Here is a 24,696-nt window from a genome sequence, read left to right as displayed (position 1 = left end):
CCACTCATTAGTTTGATGAGCCGAGTATGCTGTACTGTGGGAAGGGAAAGACTACCTGAGATGAGGAACGTAGAAATGAAAAAGGTGTATTTTCTATCAAGGCACACCAAGGATATGCGGAGAAACTTCACTGCACTCACAACAGAACAAACTGTTTATGCACATACTTTATACAATAAGCAGAGAGATCGCACATTTCCTCCATCTTTTCCTGACATATTTCTGCTGAAAGATAATAAATCAATTCCATTTTCTATAAGGCAGCTTGTAGCGTTTTCCTTACTTTGGAAATATGAAGTGAAACAAGTGGCCGGCAAAGCCCCTAAACACAGAAAGGGGAACAAGTCATATCCTGCACATTAATAAAACCACAAGTACAGGTCAGATTGGCTGACACATAACAGTGGTCAGATGCAGCGAGACTCCTCAGTGGCAGAAGCCTCTGATGTTCCTCTTCTAGCAGGCAAAGCTTCTTCTCATGACTGACTTTCGCCAGTCTGGGCCAGAGGATGAGGTGAATTATCACGAGATGACTGTTAAATAGCACTTGTTTGATCCTAATCCTCAATGCTGAGTGTGGCATAATCCTGTAAACTCAAACCCTGGGAACATGTGGTGCTCTTAAAGGGGAATTCTCAATAAATTCCGAATTGTGTTGTACATTGTTTGTGTTACTGGTATGTATCGGTAAAGTTTCACTTCTGTCGCCCTCACAGAGGCGAAATCAATCGCCCCTGCCCTCTTTCACTTCTGTCTCTCATCTGGAAATGATTAGTGTGAGGAGTCATACTTTTTAACAAGTCACAGATGAAGAAGTGAAAATAATTGAGGATGGGAGTTCCTCTGAAGCATAATTTTAACATTCATATTTCATACAGATGATTTGGCTCACAAAGTTCAATGAGATGATGTGTAGAGTCTCTGGTGTATTTGGGGCTGAGTGAGATACACAGTGCATAATCGCCAATGATTACCAGAGTGACTGGATGCCAAAATAAATCAGTTGAGTTCATTAAAATTGTGCAACTGCACCTCTGTGCTTTTTTTCCTCCAACTTGCTGTGTTTAAAATGAATATCCATCAACTTCACTTAAGTAAGTGTCGAGGTGCGGTGGCTTCAGCATCTATTTTTAGATTAAAATAACGGGCAATGTGTTTGCAGTTTGGCAATTGTTTGATAACTACCTATGAAATAATGTGATCAATCCGTTGCCAATCTGTAAAAAAAATAAATAAATAAATAAATAAATTCTTATTTTTTTTCACCTTTAGAATATAGCCTACTTATTATATATCAGATTATACACACATCGGTAAAAAAAAAAAAAAACATTAAAAACATGATTAATTCATAATGGTAGCCAAGGCTATTATTATCTCGCAAGAGTAGCAGCAAAGTATTGGTGGACAGCGCCCTCCAGTGTTTAAAATACCTAATACGGGCTCTTACTGAACACTGGAAGATGAAGTGACATCATTTTTGCTCAGTTTTCACGCCATAAGTCATGGGACTTGTTCTAGTTTCATAGTAACTTTTCAGAAAATATAATCATGAAGAATAATCATAAAAAGTCTGCTGTGCTCTCACGTACACTCCCACCATATAATTATTAAGTCTACACTTTTATGTGTACTACATCAGCAGTCTGAGTGTTGACTATTATTGAGAGAGAGTTTATCATAGTAGGTCATTTATAGTTACGACATCAGCGGTCTCAAGCCGTATGATACATCTGACCACTGAGAAAGAGGCGGGTAGTTACTGGAAATTAAAATGTTAAGTAGGAAGTCGCCGAAGCTACACCCATGTAGTCCACAGCCACACCGCTGTTGGGTGTGTTGCCTTCCAGTACCTTCTTGATTTCACAAGAAACAGGAGTGTGAAACAGACATTGGCAATGTGGTAATGTACAGACTACAAAAAGAATTATACAACTATTCATCAACAGATTTAGTGCATAATTTGTGTAAGGCAGCCAGATAAAGAACACAGTAAAAGATATTATTGTCATTGCGAATTACAAAAATCGGAGTTTTGTCAATGCACCTGAACGCACCGTAAACGCAGTTCGCTGCTGCTGGTCAGTCAGCTCCTCGGTTGTAAACAGACGGTGTTCAGCTCTGGGTGTATCCGGCAAGAATCTAGACAAACTCCTGAAAACACTATGGTAAGAGCGGAAATGTCCTCTGTATGCTTAAAAAAATATTACTTACCTCGTATTGTGTTTGTTGAAGCCTAAAGTTTAACTTCGGTCTCATATGGAAACAGTTTTACCTGAGTAACAATACTAAAGTACTGAGACCGGGATACTTGTTGGGGGCTACTTTAAGCTAACTGACGCAGAACCGGCTGTTGCTTATATTCTGTCCGCTTCTGGTTTTTCCAGTTTCACGCGCTAAATTCAGACAGATGCTTAATGTCGGTTAACTGTGTTTTCCAGCTGTGAGCGAGCACCATCACCGTGGATTCAAACAGGAGTGCCACAGCAGCTGTAATTCCTATACACTCCCACAGCAAGGTGAGGGAAACTGTTGAATATGCTGAAATGGCATCACCGCTGCTTAACAGGAAATTCTTCGTAGTGAGTTGGCCATTAACAGGATGAGCACTTTGGACCGAAACATCCCATACCTGGTATTTTGTGCCAAGGGACCATTTGTCAGTTGTGAGACTCAAACAGGAACAGAAATACTTTTTTTTTTTTTTTTTTAAAGCTCAGTGAGTAATTACAGCATACATGGTGAGGAAGGAAGGAAGAGCCAAAACATGTCTGTGTAACTGGACTGTTGCTATTGATAAACTAAAAGGAGAAATTTAAGTAAATATTTGCTTCCCCTATTTATGCGTTCAGTGAACTTTTGCACCCACTGGTAGGAACTACAGACTGAATATAAAGGCATCGTGTAGAGCACATTGCCTCCATTGTCTCCTCTGTAATAAGTCACTGAACCAGTTCACCAGATACAGATACAGTTTTACTAATTTGTTTTTATGTTGCCTGCTGAAACTTCCATAATAGCAGAAGTGGATGCCAAGACCCAAGTCATGTGTCAGACTCTTGAAATTAGATTAAAATATTACACTTCCTGTAAGATCCTTGCTCATGTAAGTTAGACGCTTTACTCATTTTGAACACACAGCAGGCCTTCTCCTATTTCCAAGAATGACCGTCCTCGAAGGCGTTGACATCCACACCATCGGCCCGGAGCTGCCCGCCATGTTCGATGGCATGAAGCTGGCGGCAGTGGCGGCCGTCCTCTACATCATTGTGCGCTGTCTGAACCTGAAGAGTCCTCCGGCACCACCTGACGTCATCTACCAGGACACACCGCTGAGCCACTACCTGCTTAAATCCTGCCCAATGCTGACCAAAGAGTGAGTGTTTATCTGTCGAGAGTTTTAAAGACTTGTACTGCCACCTGAACTGCAACAAGAATTTGTTGAATTTAACCTTGATCTTGAAGTGGTTACACACGGTGTCACATATTTATGGTGTCCACAAAGGCTGGTCAGCTGTTAAAGTACAAGCCTGCAGGAAGACTTATATTTTACAGCCACTACTCAGTGAATGTGGACTTGAACATGATATTGATCATTCAGAGATAAGCTGATATAGAATTTCTTCATACCTCAAAAACGGATATATTCAGAAGCATTCAGTCAATTATTAAGCTCTATATTTCACTTCCACCGGCCCTGTTATATCACAAAATCTGCTCCACAAATTAAAGGGAAAAAAAATGATGCAGGAAACCCGCACATAATCCATGCATTCTTCTCTTTTGTCAAAACCTTTCTAGCAGCTAATGTAGCCTCAAGCAGAGACTTGCAGCAATTTGGCAATCTTTCTTACTCCACACCTTCAGAATTGTTCAAATGCTCAAACAGGTTTTTAGTGACCTACGGACTTACAGTACAGGTTTCTTCTCTGCAACTTCTCTTTATTTTTGTTTGCATAGTGGGAGTGTCTGTAGACATTTAACTATCAGCTCAGCAATATGTGTAATAAAGATAAAGTTAATGCAAATGGACAGTTTCTGTGTCATGCCAAATGAACCAATGTTTTTTTTACAACTTAACTTAGTTATTCCAAATATTATCGGCTTCACATCCACTGACATGTGCATGAGTGTGTGATGTCACTCTGGAGTTATGTAATAAGGACTCTGTTGCTCTGAGTTTATATGTCAACTGGCCGATCTGGTCTGTGGACCAGCCAGTTGACATCCATGTTTGTCTGTCATACCTGTGTTTGGAGTGATGTGTGTGCAAATCCTTGTGCTGATAATATCTGCTAAAACTACTGAAGCGTCTTCAGGAGTTGTGCAGTATAAAATGTAGCTTGTCCTTCTCTGCAGATACATTCCTCCCTTGGTTTGGGGGAAGAGCGGTCATCTCCAGACTGCCCTGTATGGCAAGATGGGACGAGTCAACACTCCAACGCCCCGCGGGGTTCGTAAGTTCCTCCCGATGCAGGATGGAGCCACAGCTACCTTTGACCTCTTTGAAGCTCATGGAGAGCACAGCACAGGAGGTCAGGAGCAAATACTTCTCTGTTATGCTTTAAAAGCCTATTGATTGTTGTTTAATTCAAGTCGTTCCTCTTGAGTTTTTTGTTCTTGTTTGGATCATACATACATAGTACATATGAGCTTTAAGTTAAAAGCAGCGCCTACTACATTATATACGAACAGGAAGAACTCTAATGAACTCCCACGAGTGAACATCCCATTCATTTCAGCAGCCAATTATCAACCACTTTATGCCCACTCATGACTCCACTTTATATGTTTATGCATGTGTTCTTCCTTCTGTGTCTGTTTGTATGTCAGATGACATTACCATGGTAATCTGCCCTGGGATCGGTAACCATAGCGAGAAAAACTACATCCGGACCTTTGTGGATTACTCCCAGCGGCAGGGTTACCGCTGTGCCGTCCTCAACCACCTGGGAGCCCTACCTAACATGGAGCTCACCTCACCACGCATGTTCACCTACGGTAAAGAGGGAATACCACACAGTGGTCAGTCATTAAACAAGAAGCAAACAAGCCCTTTGATAATCATCCCATGAAGCTCGAACATTTGGCAAATCAAATCTGATTTCTGAGTAACACATTATACATGTATCCAGGCCTACTGTCATGTATTGGTCACTGCTACACGTTTGTTAAAATGTCTCTCTGCCAATCAGGTTGTACGTGGGAGTATGCGGCCATGGTAGGCTACATCAAACGCACCTTTCCCCAGACGCTGCTGGTGGTTGTGGGCTTCAGTCTGGGAGGTAACATCGTCTGTAAGTTCCTGGGTGAAAACCGATCAAACCAGGACCGAGTGCTGTGCTGTGTCAGTGTCTGCCAGGGTTACAGTGCCCTCAGGTTAGTAGACTTAAGACTGGATTGGACACTGGTTAATTTCTAAATCAGCACAATGGCTAAAGGAATATCATTAGTGATTATCATAAAGATTGGTCACATTAAAACTTTTTTTAAACTCTTGCATCATAGATATGGTTGGATTGTGTTCCTTCTGTTATGTGTGTGAACATTAACTGTATGTGTTCATGTGTGTTTAGGGCTCAAGAAACATTCCTTGAGTGGGATCAGTGTCGGAGGCTCTACAACTTTGTCTTGGCAGACAACATGAAGAAGCTCATCCTGTCACACAGGTGAAGAAACTAACAAACAACATCTGCCACAAATTTATGTGTAATTCCCTTTGAGTTTGTTACATTCCTCAAACATAAATCGCAGCACTTCTTTATATTTCTCTTCAAATCAGTAGAACGCAGTATTTCCTGTGAGAGACAAAAAAACATTCCTCGGATAAAAGTCTCAAACAGTTCCGTTATCCACAATTTGGCTTTTGTGCTTCTTTTATAGAAAGTCTGGGAGAGTCAGACGTGTGGAAGGGATTAGCAGATTAACAGTCTCCTGCCCTGCTTTGTCTAAATGTTGTATTGTTCAACAGGGACAGTTTGTTGAGCATGAACTCCAGCAACATTGGAGAGGCAGACATGAACAGACTGTACGCAGCCACGTCTCTGACGCAGGTGGATGACTGCATCATGAGGTGATATGTTGTTGGATTTTGAATTAGATTAGACCTCTCCAAAGTCTACCACTCTCACCTCTGTCACTGATGTTATCACACGTTTACCACTGCAGAAAATTCCACAACTACAGCTCTTTGAGAGAGTACTACGAGAAAGAGAGCTGCGTGCACTACATCCACAAAGTGAGTGAGAAGTATCTAACACCTCCATTACTGCAACTTTTTTCTGTTTCGACTGCTATTTCTAATATTGCCAACGGAGTGTCCGTGTACTACGAGTGTATGACTTGCTGCTACCTTTGTTGGTGACCCAGTCAGCAGTTAGTAAACAGAAGTTAATGTCTCCTGCTGCTGACAGTGTGACAGTCTAAAGTAATTCAGAAATAAACTGAAATACTGCTTGGTCTTCAGATCACTGTACCCCTCCTCCTGGTAAACTCCGCAGACGACCCGCTAGTCCATCAGTCGCTACTGGCTGTTCCACGCACACTCGCAGGTTTGTGATTATTGCCAAGTTTCTTCATTCTTCAATCATCGAGGTATAATATCTGTTAGTATCTGATATAGCGTGTGCACATTTCTGGACAGCTGCTAAGAGATTAGAACACAGTATATGTTCTTTTGTTGTTGTTGCTGTGCATATTTTGCGCGTTTCCTACAGAACAGTAATACATTGTTCTCACAGTGGTGCAAACCAGCATGTTGTGAATTAACCTGTTGTCCTTCCACTGGAGCTGGACACTGGTGACACAATCTTAAGTGTTGATAAAGTTCTGCTCAACACCACCCAGCCTAGACAGTCTTGTTGAATTTTTCAGGGCCATGTGATCTGCCTGGGCTGCCGGATTATATATAGAGAGTGGTGTGTGTGTGTGTGTGTGTGTGTGTGTGTGTGTGTGTGTGTGTGTGTGTGTGTGTGTGTATATACCACACAGCCTGCTGCCTTGTCTTGCCTCAGCAGTTCATGTGCAATGCCCACTCAGTGTAAATCAGTGGTTATAATTCCTTAGAGCTTGACAAGTGAAATTCTAAACTTGCCCTCTTCTTTGGGTCATTCAGTCGTAGTTACTGGTCTAAAACCCCGACTCTACCTAATTTCTAAAGATGTTTATATAAAAAGAGTATAAAACTGTCTCTAGTTTTTTAAGGTGTTTTTTTTCAACTTCTTGTATTAATCCCTTGCAAACAAATAATCTTTCAAAACACAATGCACAAGTGTTTTTGAAAATAATTTTTTTATAGAAACATATTTTCGTGAAGATGTTCAGCATTGTAGACAACACTTGAGATCAGAGATAGAGACACACAAAAAAGTGTTGGAGATTGAGTTTAGTTGGTATAGAGTTACAGAAAGGGAAAGGACAGCTGTGCTTTTCTGAGCAGAGACCTAGAGTCTTGGAAGTTGACCTCACGGTCAGTCACTGATACATTTGAACGATACCTCCTCCTCCGAAGCAGGTCGACTTAATTATTTACCTTCACACGGACAAGGTCAGGACACCTTTAATTATGAAATGACTTGAGGTGCTTATCACTTAAGTCACTCTCTGGGCCTACAAGCCAGCAGCACTTACTTAGTTCATGTAGATTGTAGGTTAATCGTCATATCACATGACCGTAGGTTTGTTAGGGTTTCTCAGTTGGACAGGGCCTGTTTTGCCTGGGATCTTGGCACAAGGGATTGTAACATCTAATCCTGTGTATTAATGAATGCTAATACAGCAGTTTTTAATGGGATCAAATGATTGGGTGTCATGTTAAAAAAAAACCATAGATAATTATCAACTGACTTTTATCTCTACAAGTAATTTATGGCATCTTTTAGTTGTTTTGATTCCTTATTTGTAATTCAATTTTGGATCTACTGTTTTAATCTGAATCTACGCAATAATTTAGAAATGAATGTGTTCATTTGGTGAATGGAAACCTCACATACCTCTCTTTTTAAATGTCTTCCTCTTCAGAGAAGATGCCCAATGTAGTATTTGCCCTCACTCAGTACGGAGGCCACATGGGCTTCTTTGAGGGAGCCGTGCTGTTCCCTCAGCCCCTCACCTGGATGGACAAGTTCATAGTCGAGTACACCGACGCCATCTGCCACTGGGAGAAGACGGGGTCAGTCTGCCAGAGGAGCAGCCCCCGGGACACGAACTCATACCTGCAGAGCACAGGGTAACACTGAACTGGTAACACATACATGTGAAGGGTACAGGGAAAAATGCACAATGACACAAAGGCACATGCTCAGCCTCCTGTATCTGCTCTTCTTCAGCACTAAGGGTCTTACAGTTTGGTAATTCTTGAGGTCAGAGTGGAGGTGGCTAAACCAACTTGTAAAGGAAAACTTCCAGAGATAATAACACCTGTGAGTGTAATGTGACGCCACGCTGAATTGCTCCCTCCTCTTTTGTTCTCTTTTAACCTCCAGTGGAACAATAGTTCTACTGGATTTTGGCAGCAGCTACTTCTTTAGTCTGAACAGCAGTGATGTAGTTGGCAAGGAGGTGCACTTATACTGGAGCATGAATGTGATCTTTGACCTTGGTTTTAAAATAAGGTAAAAGTCATCTTACCGTATTTCCTCAAACAGGATCAGGTAAGCCGGCTTTCTTGGAATGACCAAGGCTATGGTCAATGTAAAAGCCCCCAAATACCAGCCCCGTGGATACAACAAACTCCTGGTGCCTGTTGTATAATGCGTCCCAGCGAAGCATAATTTGCAATTCTACTGCTTCAGTTACAGTATGTGTATGTGCATGATCTGCAGTCCTTTAATCCTGCATAGCAGCACATAGTACAGTAGGCCCACACGTATTTCACAATAAGAGCACTTTTAAGTTTAAACTGAAACGGGAAGCATTGCCAGCGTAATGCAGGAAGCAGATCATAATTACACTAAAATGTGACCTATTATAAATAGCAGACAGAGAGCGCTGGAAACTAATAGAAGCCCGCTTGAGCTAAAGACCAACTTGTTTTGTAGTTTAACATGAGTCTTGGTCACCATTTGAGGAAATGCTGTACACACAAATAAATAATATTCCCTAAATATATCTGATGACCCACAGTTCTAATTAGAGGCTGATATGGTTATCTTTACAAGCAAATAGATTGAAATGCCTTTGTATAAACAGATTTGGGGTTTTGATACGACTACTCTGAAGAGACTTATAGTTTACAGCTGTAGTTACGGCTCGGCATAAAGTCTGTCGTCTTCAGTTAAGTTCTATATTAATGTTCTTTGTTTGATATCACATTCTAATAGAACATTGCGTGCAAAACATGTATTGCAGGACGGACGTGGTACGATTTTGGTTTGGTTTATTTGTGTCAGTTGAGGCATCATTTTCAAGACACTCCAGTTTTTCCACTTTGCATTTCCACTCTGTGCAGAGGACCATCAGCATGTGTTATTTGGCTGTGATTTATATAGAGGCTTAAGGATTTTAAAACCAGACAAAACTGTCATTTCTATTATATTTGATAGAATATGTGCACATTATAGTGCAATGAGAGCCATTTTGGTGTAAACTAATTCAACTCCACATGACTATGTTGCTATTACTATTACTACTATTACTATTCTGTCCATCACTGCATAAAGCCCTCCCAAGCGGTGGAAGTCGTTCTGACTTCCAAGCTGGGCACATTATACAAACTTATATAAATTTGTACGTGTAACATTGTACTGCTTTGGGTCAGTTTGTACCATTCCTTAAAGTGCTTCATAGTGCCTTAAAGCGTGCATGTATCACTAGCTGTTACTGTGATACAAGCCGCCATGCAGTCAGAGGTATATTCATTTCCTAAATGGTGCTGTTTTTGCTGCAGAAAATGTATTTTCATTTGTCTACAACCCAGGGCAAGAGGTACGTGGAAAATATTGCAAAAATACACTCTTCCTAAAGAAAGGAGAGAAGAGAGTGCAAATGAGGAACAAACTGATGGTTCTCATTTATAAAATGAGAAATCAAATGTTGGGCCTTTCTTTGGATTCTCTTCTCGGTCATGATGGCCTGAGAGACACCTGTATTAGGTTTGGTTAGTTGGTTGGTTTGGTTGGTGCACAGTGGAGGTTTCATACTCAACATCCACTTGAACAAGCACTAATCGACAAGTTTGTACTGAACTATAAATACGGAGAAAAGAGAAGTAAAGCCCTGTGGTGTCTCATGATACTGTACTTTCCACCAGTACTGCCTTGATGAAGGACCTAAAGCTGAATTTTATATTTGGTTTATCCTGTTGTTTGTTTTTTTTTCACTGGTGTGTTTCTATGGTGTGCATGTGTGATATGAATCAGTTTCCTGTGAGTAATATCCTGTCACACTCCACCCAGTCCACGTACCTTAAAGTCAGTACTTTTGTTTCGATTGTCTGTTTATGTGCATATGTCTTAAAACCAACCTCAAAATCATCTGATTTATCTTCTCAATCCGTTCTTTATTAGTCAGATGCAGCCTGCTGCAGCACAGATACTGTGTTTGTACGTGCAATATAACCCGAATTTGCCTGCACTTTACTGTCTCCATAGTTTCTGTTGTATTTTATGGCACTATAATGTGCGTCAGCTCAAATGAACTCATCCATTAATAAATATTTTTTTGCAAATATCTACGTCTCTTGATTTGGACCTGTTCTAGTTTTTCTTTTGGTAAATTGGTGGATTAATACAGTGACCATAGCTTATAATTATATACAGTTTATTGTACATTTATTGACATTATTATTGGCGCACCAGGTAGCACAGTGGGAAAACTTCATAACATTAATACTGAAGAATAATCTAAAAAAATACACAAGAGACAGGCACTTGTTGGAAGATCAACCTTGTACTTCGAGAGGAGACGGGGACCAGGGAATGGAAGCTGAGAAAGCTGGGGCCTGCCACTGTAAAATCAAGCTGTGTGGGTGAACGTCAGTCCAAACAAAACACAATTTAACAGAGGTGAGGAAATCCATTCAGAACTAAGCAATACTAGAACATTTTACAATTTAGTTTTCACTGGGATGGCATTTTAAAGAAAACATGTCTCTGGTAAAATATACAGGTCATTTTGCATTTTTTGTCCAGTAGTAACAGGTTGTGCATACTTTACCGGTACATTTTGGGATTAAATACTACTACTAGGGAAGCCCTTGGTTTCCACTGGTTTGGCATGAGAATGAATTTGCAGGCTTGAAATGTGTTTAAGATGGGGTATCCCTCCCAGAGAACATTGAATCCTCTTTAGTTTTTGCCACTCTTAACTGTTTGCCACTGTTGTTTTGAAAACTCTTCCTTGTCTGTGACTTTTCAGGAAGCTATGAGATCTCACGATTGTAAATCGGTAAAAACAATGGTGTTTTCTGTGTGGATTGCCTTTTTCAAGCAAAAACTTAAATGTCAGCTTGTTTGAACTCACCAACAAAAAGATGTTGACGTAAACTAACAACAAAATAAAGGCCCCAATGTTCTCTGTGATGAGTTACCTATTTCAAGCCAGATTCAGACTAAGAAGGATACCATTTAACCATGCTTCATCAAGACCACTGGAAATCTTCTGAATTTGTCACAATCCGTGACTTATCATTCACAACTTCACCCACACAGCTAGATTGGGCTTTGATTCTCCACAGTCTATAGGGATTGTATAATATAATGGCTCTCATCCTTGTTGGCAAGGGGATGGAGGGCGTTTAGTCGAGCAGCTTAGCTGCTATGGCCTTGCCGTCGTACTTGGAACCTTTCCCATCGAACTCGGCAGGAAGGATGTCAGCGTCAAACTCCTTGTAGTAATTTTCCAGCTCATCTCCATGGACAAACACCTAAAGCAAGAGCAGGACATGTTAGAGGCATCTGCTATTGTGGGTTTTCTTTAAAACCCAACCATCTAACATAAAATGAGTGAAATTTAATGGCTATTTAATGGCTATAAGAGGACTCCACAAACGCACAAAGAAAATAAATGAAAGCCTTATTGCTTAAACACAGCATGAAACCAGTGTTTAAAAAGGCATTTCAGGCTCTGCTAACCAGAAAACATCAAGAAACCAGCATCATCCATTCAAGCATTTTTATATAAAAGATTTAAACCAACACATTGTTTGATTTATTTGAAACCAATCTGTCAGACTCACTCTCTCAAGCAGCTTGCTCTTCATGAGAGGTTTGACCACGTTGTAGGTGGTGGTGAAGTACCAGGGCTGGTGGATGAAGTGCACGGCTTTGAAACGTGCAGGGAACGAGTCCTGGTGGCGCAGACAGAGAGAGACACTTCGGTACAACACTACCCTCAGAAAGTACGGCAGAATTCAGAGGACGAGAGGCTTTGTGTGATTATTTCATTTATATATTTTACTGCTGTACTTTACAGCTTCTTGATATGTTCTCTTTTAACCTTTGAGCATATTATACTTTGAGGCTAAGCTTCAGCTTTCTCACCTGCAACATGTCCACCATCTTCTTGAGCTCAGTGGGTTTGATTCCTGATGCCTGCTGCATGGTGAAGCCCTTGAAGTTTTCAATGATGCAGAAGCCGTTGATCTGAGTTTCCTCGTTCTCCAGCAGCTTCTCCAGGATCACACAGTAGGCACGCAGGATCTGAGCACACAAACACACATGCCGATAATCTTGGTTGCAACCCTAACTCTGAGCCTTATATGTTTATAGCCTTTTAATCTTCAAGTAGAGATGGGACGAATGTAAGAACTTCCCTTCTAATGTGATAAGTGAATCTTTGTACCTCATCGAAGGTGATCTCCTCGTAGTCCCAGTTCTCGATGTTGAAAAGCAGAACCACACGGCCGTATTTGTCTCTGCTCTGCAGGATGCCAGGGTAGCCGGCCTCGATGGTGCTGCGTACGGCCTCTGGGGTCAGGTTCTCAAACAGCTCGGGGTAGTCCTTCCTGAAGCGCACATAGCCTGGACAAAAACACAGGACGGCCTGCTTCAAACTGCTTGTAGAATTTGGTGTCTACCCTTTTGCTAAAATCATAACATAAGATGGGGTGGCAACTATCATCATAACTGCTTTCTTTCAACTACATCAATCTGGACGTACCCTTCATAAGGTCGAAGGCTCTGGGCACGTCATACTTTCTGGCGCGGATGAAGCGGACCAGCATACTGTCTGGCTTCTCCCCAAAGGTGTCCTGCACCCCCTTGGCCAGATCATCACCTCCATCTGCCTTCTCCTTAATCATTCCTCGCAGTTCCTTCACTGCAGACACCCTCTTCTCATCTGTCTCATTCAGCTCATCCTTGGCCTGTAGGGGGAGGAAGACCCGACAGTTAGCACACAGATTGTAACTGAAATGTTATTTTTTTGGTTTTTTTTCAATTTTTAGTCACATAGTGTCAAGAAAGGTAATTGAAAATACTATTTTAATGATTTGGCAGCGAATGGCATCTTCCATACAGTTTCAAATTCTCCTCCATGTAACCGGAAGTTAACACCAGAATTAAATAAGTTAGCTAGCTTATTAGCCTCTTCTACCCGTTTTGATGCAGCTTGATGGTATCAGCAACCCACAAAGGATTCGACAGGTACGTTTGTTCAACTGTGTGAACATTTGTGGCTACCTTCTGCATGGTGTGGTCTGGGACGCTGGCGCAGGGTCCAAACACTGGCCCGTGGTCCTTGACGGTGAGACGTTCCAGCTTGGCCCTGAGAGCCTGCTCCTCCTCCGACACCATACGGTAAGTTCCACTCTGCAGCAAAGGATGAAGGTAACACAGTTTGGCCATGATGAAGTAAATAAAGTGCATTTCTGTAATATTTTAGAACAGGACCAGTTACCTAGTGACGTGTGCTGTACGATAACAAATCTGGTTTTAGTGTCACACTAAAGGCCATCTGCTAATAGACAATTATATTCACTTAAAGTGTTTCTAATCCTATATCATGCATTTAGATCAGATCTTCCACAAGTTGAAAGGATTCTTTGTATGAGCTCAGTGTAGTTTGAGCATCATTCTAGTGGTAGGGAACCAGGAATGGAGCAGTAAAGTAATGCAGCAATCCTGATTACTGAGAAAAAAAGGATATCTGGATAAATATGGACTACTCGGTTGTACTACTATCCAATTACGTGCAGAGGTATTTTTTTCCTGTAACGGTTTAAACACACACTGTAATGAAATCCAAATAGTGTGTTCCCAGACTCATATTCTGATAAGAATTAAGTCTGGCTATGCATTTAGGTGAAGCAGTACCCGTCCTTGCACTGCAGCAGGCCCCCGACACTGACACAGCTAAACGGCTCGAAGCTTTAATTAACGTCATCTGCTACACCCATGTGTTAATATTTGAAGTGTTCATGTGTCACCTCTGGAGCAAAGGCAAAATAGTCCATAATACAGAGCTTGTTGCCTTGGTAAACTAGCATTAAGGCTAGAAAATGAGGTTTTTAGCTTTATACCTAGTTTCATAGTCCTAACTAATTATCTGAAGTTAGAGCAAACACTTAAAAAGTGAAAATGATCTCTGTGGGTTTAAGGTTTCATCTGAAACATTTTACCATAGCAGGAGAAACACGGGTATCATTGATATCATTGATATCATTAATAATGGAAGTATTCCATTAAGGTGTGCCCGTTTGAGGACCTTGATACTGGATGCTTAGTGGCACACCTGAATGAAAAACATTCATTTTTAATGTTGCTGGTTACACTTGTGCCTTTCTCGCAACGATGGATGATGGAAAACACCTGCACACCTACGAGACAGAGTGCTTACACTCATTGTGTGTTCAGTGAAACGCTTTAGCATTTAGCGTTTATGCTTGGGATAAAATCTAAACGCGCTTCAGTATATTTCTCTCACAAGACTTGCTGGTGCAGCGTGAGCTTTAAAACACATCTAATCCAGGTGAGACGTTATGACTGTCCACCAGTGTTGCAGAACAATAATCAATAGGCCTCAGTGTTTAGTTAATCTCCCTCACATGAGTCCAGTAAAGCCTGTAAACACATGGTCAGGACTAGCAGTCGACCTGAAGCAGGGATCAGAGATTAGCAGCTAAGGCCACTGTAGCTGTTGACGGCATCCACAACAATGGGCTTTGGTCCTGGGAAATGTTGAGCTGCAGCATGTTACAGGAGAGTGTTTGTAATCACAGCCCATTCCCCATTCAGCACTACCGTTGGAGCTCAGTCCGAAGAGATTTGTGTCAAATATCAGCACTGATTAGATCTCGGGTTTAAGTAGGTAAAAGTGGAGGTACTTACAACGACAGCCATGTCTTCTGCTCTTTAAATCAGCTTCGCACTGTCTGCAAGAAAACACGAGGGGATATGTGACTCACATGAATGTCAGTGAAGAAAAAATACCAAAACAAAACAATTGACATATTGTACTCCACATTAATCCCCTTTCATTCCATCCTCTCTGCTCTCACACGGTACCTTGACTGCGCTATATTTAGCACTCCAGCCATTCCTGGATGATTTATCAGGAGATTTAAGGTTTCATAATCAACAGGCTGACAGCAGCTATTAAGGACTTTGCAGTTTAGTGATAAATTATACACATATATGTCCTGTATTTATGCAGAACTAACACATAAGAAAGTATGCGACCCCTTGAGCATTAATCAAACAGATCAAATATCTTTTAAAACAGACTATTATTACAGCAGAGTACTAAATACGCTGCCACCGGACACAAGCAACATGCTCCGTGGTTATCCAGATCTGTAGCACCACGAGTGTTTGCATATTTTAGGACTGTTGTCAATGGAAATGCCTCAGACTCCGCTAGTGTGAGTCCCATGACACTGGCAGGGCAAGAGCTGAACTACAATAGTCTAGATGTACATGTTAGCTCATATACCCCAAGATACAACACAAAACCTCTGATCGACAGCTACAGTAAGAGTTAAAGAGTTCTACACCGCCCGTACAAAGAGGCTGAAAGGCACCACCTCAGCAGAGGAGGCCGAGTCTTACCTGAGGCAGATGTGAAGTGGCCGACTGGGAGTCTCAGGGGTCTGTGTGGAGCCGGGCGGAAGGGACCTATGATTTGTAGCGCTGGGATTAGTGGCGTCACACCAGATTACACCCATCAGATTTTGTTTTCTTTTCAATCAGCATAAAAGTGGTAGAGGGTGTGAAGAAAGCGGGGGCACATGGGGCCAGCGATGATGAAGGCTTTCGGCCAATGGCGGAGGCGCTACCGTGATGAAAGCCAGGGCCGGGGCACATTGTGGATGACGTAATGTTGAGTGTGCTCTTTAGATGGTTTTAGGGGGGTGCAGGGATTTGATTGCATTCCAGGGAGACTTGAATGGAGTGAAAAGTGGCCATTGTGAGTGTCAGGTTGACTTATCACGTGAACACTCAGGTGAGAGGAGAGGTGGAGCCTCCACTCAAATGCTCTCTTTCACATGTTTAGAGGCATAATGGTGAGTGGGAGGTCAGTCAGGTTCAGAGATTGTCATGTTACTAACTTGGCCACCAGCAATATTATCTTAAGGGCAATAGGCCCTGTAGTTTTTTCTGATACAGGCTCTTAATTGACTTTGGACGTAGTATTAATTTCTCACAACAGAATCTGATATTATCAGCTTGTGGCAATCTCTTATAAGAAAACCTGAACACATCGCAGGATAAATTTGTTGTTGGGAGACGAAGTGGCTCAAATGAAGAATGAAAGACACCATTTTATTTGAAAATTAGTTTTGCTAAATACCACGTATTTTGGTTTTTAGCTGCTAGTAGACTGAACGTGGAGTGTATATGTGCTTATTTCAGCAGCTCAACACAGGCAAGCCCACAACCACCATCCGGGAAAGGATTTGGATTTAGATTTAGGTGCACTTATATCAGTTAACAGGGACCCTATGCTGTCCGCAATTCCATGTGATCAGATTAGTTCCTGCATACGCAAATATTGCAACACACTGAACATGTTTGTGTGTGTGTGTGTGTGTGTGTGAGTGTGTGTCGACACCTGCCTCAGCACTACTGTCAAGGTCACTGTCACATGCATGGTGTCATTATGTTCAGTGTTTAGCAATATACACCAGTCAGCCATAACATTATGAGTAAATAACATTGACCATCTTGTGACAATACAATGTTCTGCTGGGAAACTTTTGGACCTGGCATTCATGTGGATGTCACTTAGGCACGTACCACCCACCTAGACCAGACCAGGCACCCCCACCCCATAGCAATGACGCTCCTTGATGACAGCAGCCATCCCCAGCAGGATGCAGCCTGACAGAGACACACACACAAAAACGCTTTAGGAGCAACTAAAAAAAAACATGAAGAACAGCACAAGGTGTTGACCCCTAAATTCACTAGATCCCAAACTGATCAAATATCTGTGGGATGATGCACAGAGGCCCCCTCCCCTCAACTCAAGGGACTCAAAGGTCCTATGAGTCACAACTGTTTTGGAGGCACAAGGGACACCTACACAATATTAGGAAGGTGATCATAATGTTATGCCTGATTGGTGTAATGCGTATGTGGGAACTAATCTGACCACAGGGAAATGCAGATCCCCTCTGTGCGAGTGTGTGTGCGTGTGCTCCTATAGTCAGAGAATAAAGGTTTATATAATGGGATCAGGCCTTCATCACATTACATCCATGTAAATTAACTAAGAGCCACGGAACAGTTGCAGTGGTTGCTCAGAGCTGATTTGGGGTTTGGGTTTTGTTTTACTTTTAATTCATAGATGTATACTTTAAATGACGTGTTCAAAAAATGCAAATCCTGTCAGCATTTGTTCTCATTTAATTGTATAATATAGACAAACCTAAAAGAATATCAGTGGAGGAGACAAAAAGAGGCCAGTGGTATTTCTTTCTGTTCCATATGAGACAAACATCTGCTTGTTACCCTCCACACATTCACTTACTCATCAACAGGAAAAATTCTCTTGTTGAAGTTGTTGTGCTTGAGTGTGAACTTGATAGCACCGATCATCTCGCCGTTTTTTTTTTTTTTTTAACACAATAAGCACGTTTGCAACGCTTCTGTGGAGATCTGTGTCAAGTAAAATAATCTGTGAATCCAAGTGTTGTTGGGAATGAGTCTGAAAACTAAAACTGGTTAAAAGCGCACGAATATGATGTCCTGCTAAAAGAATGTGGACTGATTGCTCTTGTATGATTCATGTTGCTAACGTCACTAACACGTGTTTTCCCCCTGATGCAATGTTGAGGAGCTGGCCAACGAGTAATCTGCTAAATCAGGCCTGATCTGCTCAATAAAGCGATTTGTGGAACAAAATTAGATGGATTGGTCAAACAATACAACGCTCTGTTCTCTCCCTATAGCCTGAGCTGAGCATGGGGCCAAGTTCAACCTTTAGATGCGTGTTTGTGAGTTTGAGTTCTGGAAATGTCAGATGATGTTACTGCTGCTAACAATGCTACTGTTAGTGGTGTAACTGGCAGGGGATCAAGCAGGATGACCATGAGCATGATTGGGGGTGGCTTTTCTCTACAAGCAGCATGACCACCTGCCTAATATTGTGTAGGTCTCCGTTGTGCCTCCAAAATAGTTCTGACTCATCAGAGAATGGACATGGTCCTTCTGAGGGTGTCCTGTGGTGTCTGGCAACAGAATGTTGTTAGTGGGGGCCTTTGGGTCCTATGGGTTGAGAGGAGGGGCCTCTGTGGATCATCCTACAGATACTTGATCAGCTCGGGATCTAGTGTATTCGGAGGCCAGGTCAACACCTTGTGCTGTTCTTCATGTTTTTTTTAGTTGTTCCTAAACCGTTTTAGTGTGTGTGTCTGTGTCAGGCTGCATCCTGCTGGGGATGGCTTCTGCCATTGTTGTGGGAAAGGGGTACCTGGTCTGGTCTAGGTGGGTGCTACATGTCTAAGCAACATCCACATGAATGCCAGGTCTAAAGGATTCCCAGCAGAACATTGGACTGTCACAAGATGGTCAATGTTATTCAATTCTCCTGTCAGTGGTTTTAATGTTGTGGCTGATCGGTGTACGTTACATGTTGTTTCACACAGAAGAACAAAGTTTAGCCGCAATCAGAATTTCTTTTGTACTCATGGATACATCATATGATCCTCTCAGCTGCTCTGTGTAACATTAAGCCAGAATCTTAACAGAGGTGAAATGATGTTAAACCAAAGCTCAGGAAGTGTTCAAGGTGAGTCAAGAAGAAAATCTAGTGCTAACATTTTCCCTTCTCCACACCCACTCATTTAAATGAAAGTTATGGAGCTCTATGGATATTGGATTAGAGAGGTCATGTGTCATATCCATTTCGAAAAAAAAAAAATAGTACACCATTCGAGGATCTGTTGGAAAATTTTATTCTACTTGGCAACCATTCATATCCTTCATTGAGAATGTTTAAACATCTGGCTATATGTATATGTATTCCAACATTGGCATGATGGGGTGGGACGGGTTTGTGTTATGTTTGTTCAGATTGTGTCTGTTCATGTAGTTTTGTATTGTTTGTACTGTTTTGTATAATTGGAAAATTTGGAAAATAATAAAAAGACTGATCAAAAAAAAGTTATGGAGCTCTAGTTTATCATGATGCCATTTATTTAAGAGCAGCTTACAACTGTCACAATGGACACACACATTTGTTATAGCATTAAAAACACTTCAAGCCACTGATATGTGGATATAATTGCAACAAACAGTTGTTGAAACTTGTACCCAGTAAGTTCATTCCATAACATAGTTGCCTTTAAGACCCACAAACCTTTAAAATCTGCAACTTGTGCGGCTTTTGACAATTCTCATCACTGTGCTTTGTGCTCATATTAGGTCATAAAGAGGTTTCTCCTTTAACAGTTTGAAGGGACAGTTTGGTTTCTTTACAGTTGGCTTGCATGAGGTATCCCAATCAGTTTGTGTTAGCATGAGAGTTTAGTTGGGCTCTAAACTAACATGTTAAAACACCAACCAACATTGTTATTTTTGGCAGGTGATTTAGGTGCTTCAGTTCTTGTTGGACAGGGTGATGGTATTTAAAACATAACATCCACTTAAACGGCTACTATTATGATTACTTTTAGATGTTCCTTGGTTTAGATGGCTCCAACCACACTAAATTAGTACACTGGTCCACTGATTGACTCCTGTGCAGGTCCTCCTCTTTTTTTCTCCACAATCTTTGATAATAATAAACATAATAACACACAATGGTGGGGTTGTATGAGACACTTATCCACTCTCAAAGAAACCCAACAATCCCTTTAACCTTTCAAGTAAGAACAGACACTTTAACAGAACTGCAAACTCTGCACATCAAATGTTATTTAACTATCAACTGTAAGAGCACCAACTCCCCACCCTATAAACATGATCAAGTCTGTAATGACTAACTTGATCTCTAGCACCTCTGGAGGCAAATGTCTGGTATTACAGCAATAAATACACTGTAAGAAACTCTCAACATGTTTAACATGTTTATAATTAATAAGTTAGAAAGTGTTTTTATTCAAGCTATAAAATGACTCTCTTCGACATAGGAGAGTAGATCATTTTATCACACTATGAATTTACTCCTACTCTTGACATATGCTGGCAGTGATATTCATTCATCTGAACCTGCTCTCGTGTGTGTATCTCCATACCACAGGGGCTTGTTGAGGGACGTCTCACTAAACACTGTCCTCTCACTGGCTGTCAGCTATGACGTCATCGGGCCAGTACTCGTCGTGCATGTAGTGGTTCGATGAGGTGAAGCTGGGCTCGAGTGGTGCGTCGTCCTCCCGCAGCTTGTTCTGTAGCTCCTGCTCCCACTCGCCCTCCACCAGCTTGTAGAGGTCCAGAGCAGCCCGAGCATCCTCCACCGAGCAGTGGCCGCTCTTCCCAGCCTGAGAGACGCAGACAGTAGGGTTAATGGCAGATAAAACTACAGTCACCCAGAGGACTAAAAGACAAAAACCAAAGTACTGATGGCGCTATTATCAAATATATTCTTTTGAAAATTGTGGCGTCTTCTAATTTTCAGTACTGTTTTTTTTTTTTTAAACTTATTGCACAAATATTAAATTGGATATGGTGGTCCAAGTGATGGCTCCTAATGATTGCTTCTGATAGTAAATCCTTACAGCTGTTAGTGTTACAGGTCAGCTATTAAGAAACATACAGAGAGAACAACTTCCTCACAGCCTTGGAACATAAACTCTTGGAGAGCAAGCAGGTACTGGAGAGTCTAATGGTGTTTGTGATATTAAAACACTTCTGAAGACAGAAATCTTTAGTAGAGGTTAATTCATTTTTAATAGAAAAATAAAAGCACATATGAACAGTGTTCAACATGCGAGCATGCACCCGACTCTTACCTGTATCCTTCTGTTCAGCAGCTTACTGGCCAAGATTTTGAGGGAGGGGCCGCGTTGCCGTGGGAAACCGGCCAACCGGCTGAGGAGACGTGTTGAAATTGTGTCCCTGACCATGTGACCTGGGTGGACCATGTCAAGCGCTTCAAAGTCGTTGTAGATGGAGTGGCCCACAACCACTTTGCCCTCAAGTATCCTGAAAATCTACAGGAGAGAGGCCACACACGTGAACAAGAGAGAGCAATTCATTTACACATCATCAAAGCAAAATCTGATGGATTCATGACATTTTGTCAATAACATCACAGAGCAGAAGACATCATAAAACACTGACGATATTCCTGAGACCCTTCCTAAGAGGAGCTACATTTCTGCTTTCACGTTCTTCCTGTTTTACCTGCTCTGCAGCTTCAGTCTGTCACACTTGTGTTCTCTGATACCGGCCCTAAACTCAGCAAGCTCACTATAGAGGCATGTAATAACTCCTACTGGGTAAATCCATATTAATACAGCATTATTTATTGCTCTACTTTCTTGTGTTTATGTAATGTTTACACTACGACCACAGTGTCCAAAAAGCTACAGGGTGATCTTGGGTTTGCATTTGGCTGGGAGCATCCATATTCCAATAAATCTTTCCCCTTACAATGATTAAATAAAAGACAAGATAATAATTGACAATGCAGAGACAAATGCTTCTTAATTTTATGCAACATTCAGCTCAAGGCACTCAAAGAATGTATTATTTATAGGCACAGACAAGTGTTTAGCTATGCTACGAACTTCTCTGAAATCACAGCAACCTGATCATTATGTGTAGGAACTGTATTGTATCTAATGTTTTATTCATACTAATTGTATAATTTTACTGCATATTAAGTAACCAAAGATGGGTGTGAGGAAGCAGTAAAGACTAAAACTACAGATACAGATGCCAAGGCGACGCAGGTCGTACCTCTTCTCTGGCCTGAGCGAAGGGCGTGGCGTTGCGGAGATGGTGCCTTTGGATGCCGCTCCAGCGAGTCCTGAAGTCTGTGACGGGGTGACAGGGTCTGACATATTTGTCATACAGGATGTTGCCATGGTAGTCCAGGATGCTGCAGCGGGCCAGCTCACTGCAACGCCCGCCGGGCCCCGTCCCCACCATCTCACAGTCCAGCGCCACCACTGTGGTGGAGCACGAGCTGAGGCACGGTGAGCTTCGACCACTGGCTGGAGGACTACTGGCCTCGGAGGAGAAACCGCTGTCCACCTCCCATCTGTCTCTGAGGGCGCTCATTACGCTGAGGTGGTCGGCTGCTTTAGAAACAGAAAGTCTGCATTTAGTTTCATCTGTGAGTTTGGTTTCAGAGGTCAGAGTTGTTTGGTTTTCCTGGTCTGCATCACTCCATTTAGTTTTTTTGATCAGTTTATTTGTATCCGGGTTCTCGTGGTGAGAGGCTGTTCTTTTTATCTTCCTGTTGGGGATTATCATCTTCTGTTGATGTTTCTTTCTGGCTCTTGCATTCTCCATGGCGCAAAGTAGCTTGGCCTTTCGGCACATATACCGGTAGTTGGCAAGAAGACCCCGTGATGAAGCTTTAATCCTTCTTGAAGGCTCTGTCATCATTCAATAACGGAACTGGTCCCATAATCCTTTCTGAGGAAATACAAGACTAAGATCAGCAGGTGATCACTGATATTAAAGATTTCACTTTAAAATGTCTACACTGAGGACAGCCAATCAAAAAAACCAATGAGATAACAATTGACGAATTAAACACTGCCATTACGTAGAACAAAAATAACCTTTACTTTACAGCCCAAATTTGAAGACGTGGCTGAGCGGACATACCACTTTAAGGGCAGATGATTGACAGCAACACACATTACAACATGTTGTAGTGACTGCAAACTGACCGTGGAATTATTACTATCTTATGAATGAAGGATTCAATTCTCTTTAATGTAATAATGAAAGGCAGCGATGTGTCCAAGTCTTCCAACCCCAAGTTAGAAACTGAAAAACAAAAGCCTCTACATTCCATTCAAGATTCCTACAGATTGATGTTTATCTACCAATACACACAACTTCTTCAATATCTGCCACTCTGACTCATGCCATTTTTATCATTACCACACTCGAGTGGTATTTCTAACATACACCGACAAACCACCCAAAGCATCATCTGACGTGGACGTCTGCATCTTTTTAGGGACAGGCCGTGACAAAGACTGACAGCTTAAAGTTCTTCACCAAGACGAGATTGATGAGTTGTAACTTAGCCGTATTGGACAATGGTCCGTAAACATTTAGAAACGTGCGGACTAACGTCGTGTGTGGTGTCTGACTTCGTAAAGAGCTTCGTCCAAATACAACTGTCAGATATTTTCACCGAGTCCGGCGTTATGCAGTGAGGAGCCCAACTGACATTAAGCTAGCTGAAGAGATCCGCCAACAAGACACTACACGTGATTCACAGATATAATTATTTCAAATGGTTGTAAGAATAAGACAAGTTCGTTATTTGTGAATGGTAATAAAGAATCAAACTACACAATCACACATAAAAAGACTAAATCATTTGTACCATACCTCCTGATGCAGCACGTGTACAGCGACCCGATATGAACATGCCTGAACAAGTCCTCTCAACTCTGAATGTGATTGGCTCATTCTCTTCTTCGTTCATTGTTTGCCAGGAAGTGATAAATCGTTGTACGTCTGCAAAGTCGCCGCCTAGTGGTATGGTATCTTTAATGCCCGAAATAATTACGCTTATGAAGGAAACAAGTTACATACATAAAAAATCACATGACTACAAAATAATTATGTGTATAAATGTTTAAGTCACGGACATATTTCACTTGTCCTCTTTTTTAACACGTTTGTTCAAAAAGCTATAAATTAAGAGATGTACTGGTCATCCTACAATTCCGACTCAATTCCAAGGAATTCAGAGATGCAATAATGACTATAAAGACCGTAACGTGAGGTATTGGTCCAACTTTAAAAACAATTGCTTCACTTAAATGAGTTTAGGTATTCTTTTTTCCCTCCCATTATATTACAATTTAAATCAAATTTAATCCAAAAACATTCAACTATTTTGCTGATTGATGTTTAACAGGGAAACATATTACAAATATTTGCTGTTCAACGCCCTGAATATTTTCTTTGATTTCTGCATATACAGTATTTGCAGCTTATTGGCAGCTTAAAATGTTAAGTTTCAAAGTTGGTGGTTAAACTTAAATGTTTCCTGACATTTAATAGACACTTCAGTTGAATAAAAAACAACAAATCTAACAAAGCACTATAGAAATCTATCAGGAATTAAATGCACTTCAGATACCAGAATTCGAGAACTATCGATTCAACCTGCCAC

The 24,696-nt window shown here is 41.5% G+C and overlaps 3 protein-coding genes across 7 annotated transcripts; 1 reads left to right on the top strand and 2 right to left on the bottom strand.

Moving 5' to 3' along the window:
* The first annotated feature begins 1,387 nt into the window (after positions 1 to 1,387).
* On the top strand, positions 1,388 to 10,758 carry LOC311495966 (monoacylglycerol lipase ABHD2-like). Of its 3 annotated transcripts, none has more exons than XM_084555656.1 (11): positions 1,388 to 2,168; positions 2,442 to 2,519; positions 3,164 to 3,376; positions 4,360 to 4,535; positions 4,834 to 5,001; positions 5,196 to 5,379; positions 5,577 to 5,669; positions 5,972 to 6,073; positions 6,169 to 6,238; positions 6,467 to 6,551; positions 8,020 to 10,758. In XM_084555656.1, exons 3-11 carry the CDS (start codon positions 3,165 to 3,167, stop codon positions 8,229 to 8,231), a joined length of 1,302 nt encoding a protein of 433 aa, XP_084411782.1. In that variant the 5' UTR covers positions 1,388 to 2,168; positions 2,442 to 2,519; position 3,164; the 3' UTR covers positions 8,232 to 10,758. The 3 variants fall into 3 exon arrangements, with proteins under 3 accessions (XP_084411782.1, XP_084411780.1, XP_084411781.1); XM_084555654.1 differs by having other exon boundaries at positions 3,142 to 3,376; XM_084555655.1 differs by having other exon boundaries at positions 1,388 to 2,519; positions 3,142 to 3,376.
* A 921-nt stretch (positions 10,759 to 11,679) lies between these two features.
* Positions 11,680 to 14,626, bottom strand: rlbp1b (retinaldehyde binding protein 1b). Its single transcript, XM_084554632.1, has 6 exons — positions 13,620 to 14,626; positions 13,099 to 13,303; positions 12,781 to 12,959; positions 12,480 to 12,638; positions 12,176 to 12,286; positions 11,680 to 11,863 (listed from the first exon to the last, which is right to left on the bottom strand). Exons 1-6 carry the CDS (start codon positions 13,803 to 13,805, stop codon positions 11,735 to 11,737), a joined length of 969 nt encoding a protein of 322 aa, XP_084410758.1. The 5' UTR covers positions 13,806 to 14,626; the 3' UTR covers positions 11,680 to 11,734.
* A 4,287-nt stretch (positions 14,627 to 18,913) lies between these two features.
* On the bottom strand, positions 18,914 to 24,661 carry isg20 (interferon stimulated exonuclease gene). Of its 3 annotated transcripts, none has more exons than XM_084554502.1 (4): positions 23,904 to 24,661; positions 22,284 to 22,627; positions 21,332 to 21,532; positions 18,914 to 20,860 (listed from the first exon to the last, which is right to left on the bottom strand). In XM_084554502.1, exons 1-4 carry the CDS (start codon positions 23,998 to 24,000, stop codon positions 20,660 to 20,662), a joined length of 843 nt encoding a protein of 280 aa, XP_084410628.1. In that variant the 5' UTR covers positions 24,001 to 24,661; the 3' UTR covers positions 18,914 to 20,659. The 3 variants fall into 3 exon arrangements, with proteins under 3 accessions (XP_084410628.1, XP_084410626.1, XP_084410627.1); XM_084554500.1 differs by having other exon boundaries at positions 22,284 to 22,967; positions 23,904 to 23,935; XM_084554501.1 differs by having other exon boundaries at positions 22,284 to 22,963; positions 23,904 to 23,934.
* Between the last annotated feature and the right edge of the window lie 35 nt (positions 24,662 to 24,696).

The sequence above is a fragment of the Chelon labrosus genome (genome assembly GCF_963514085.1).
Source record: "Chelon labrosus genome assembly, chromosome: 11".
Taxonomy (NCBI): Eukaryota; Metazoa; Chordata; class Actinopteri; order Mugiliformes; family Mugilidae; genus Chelon; species Chelon labrosus.
This window is presented reverse-complemented; position numbering and strand designations above follow the sequence as displayed.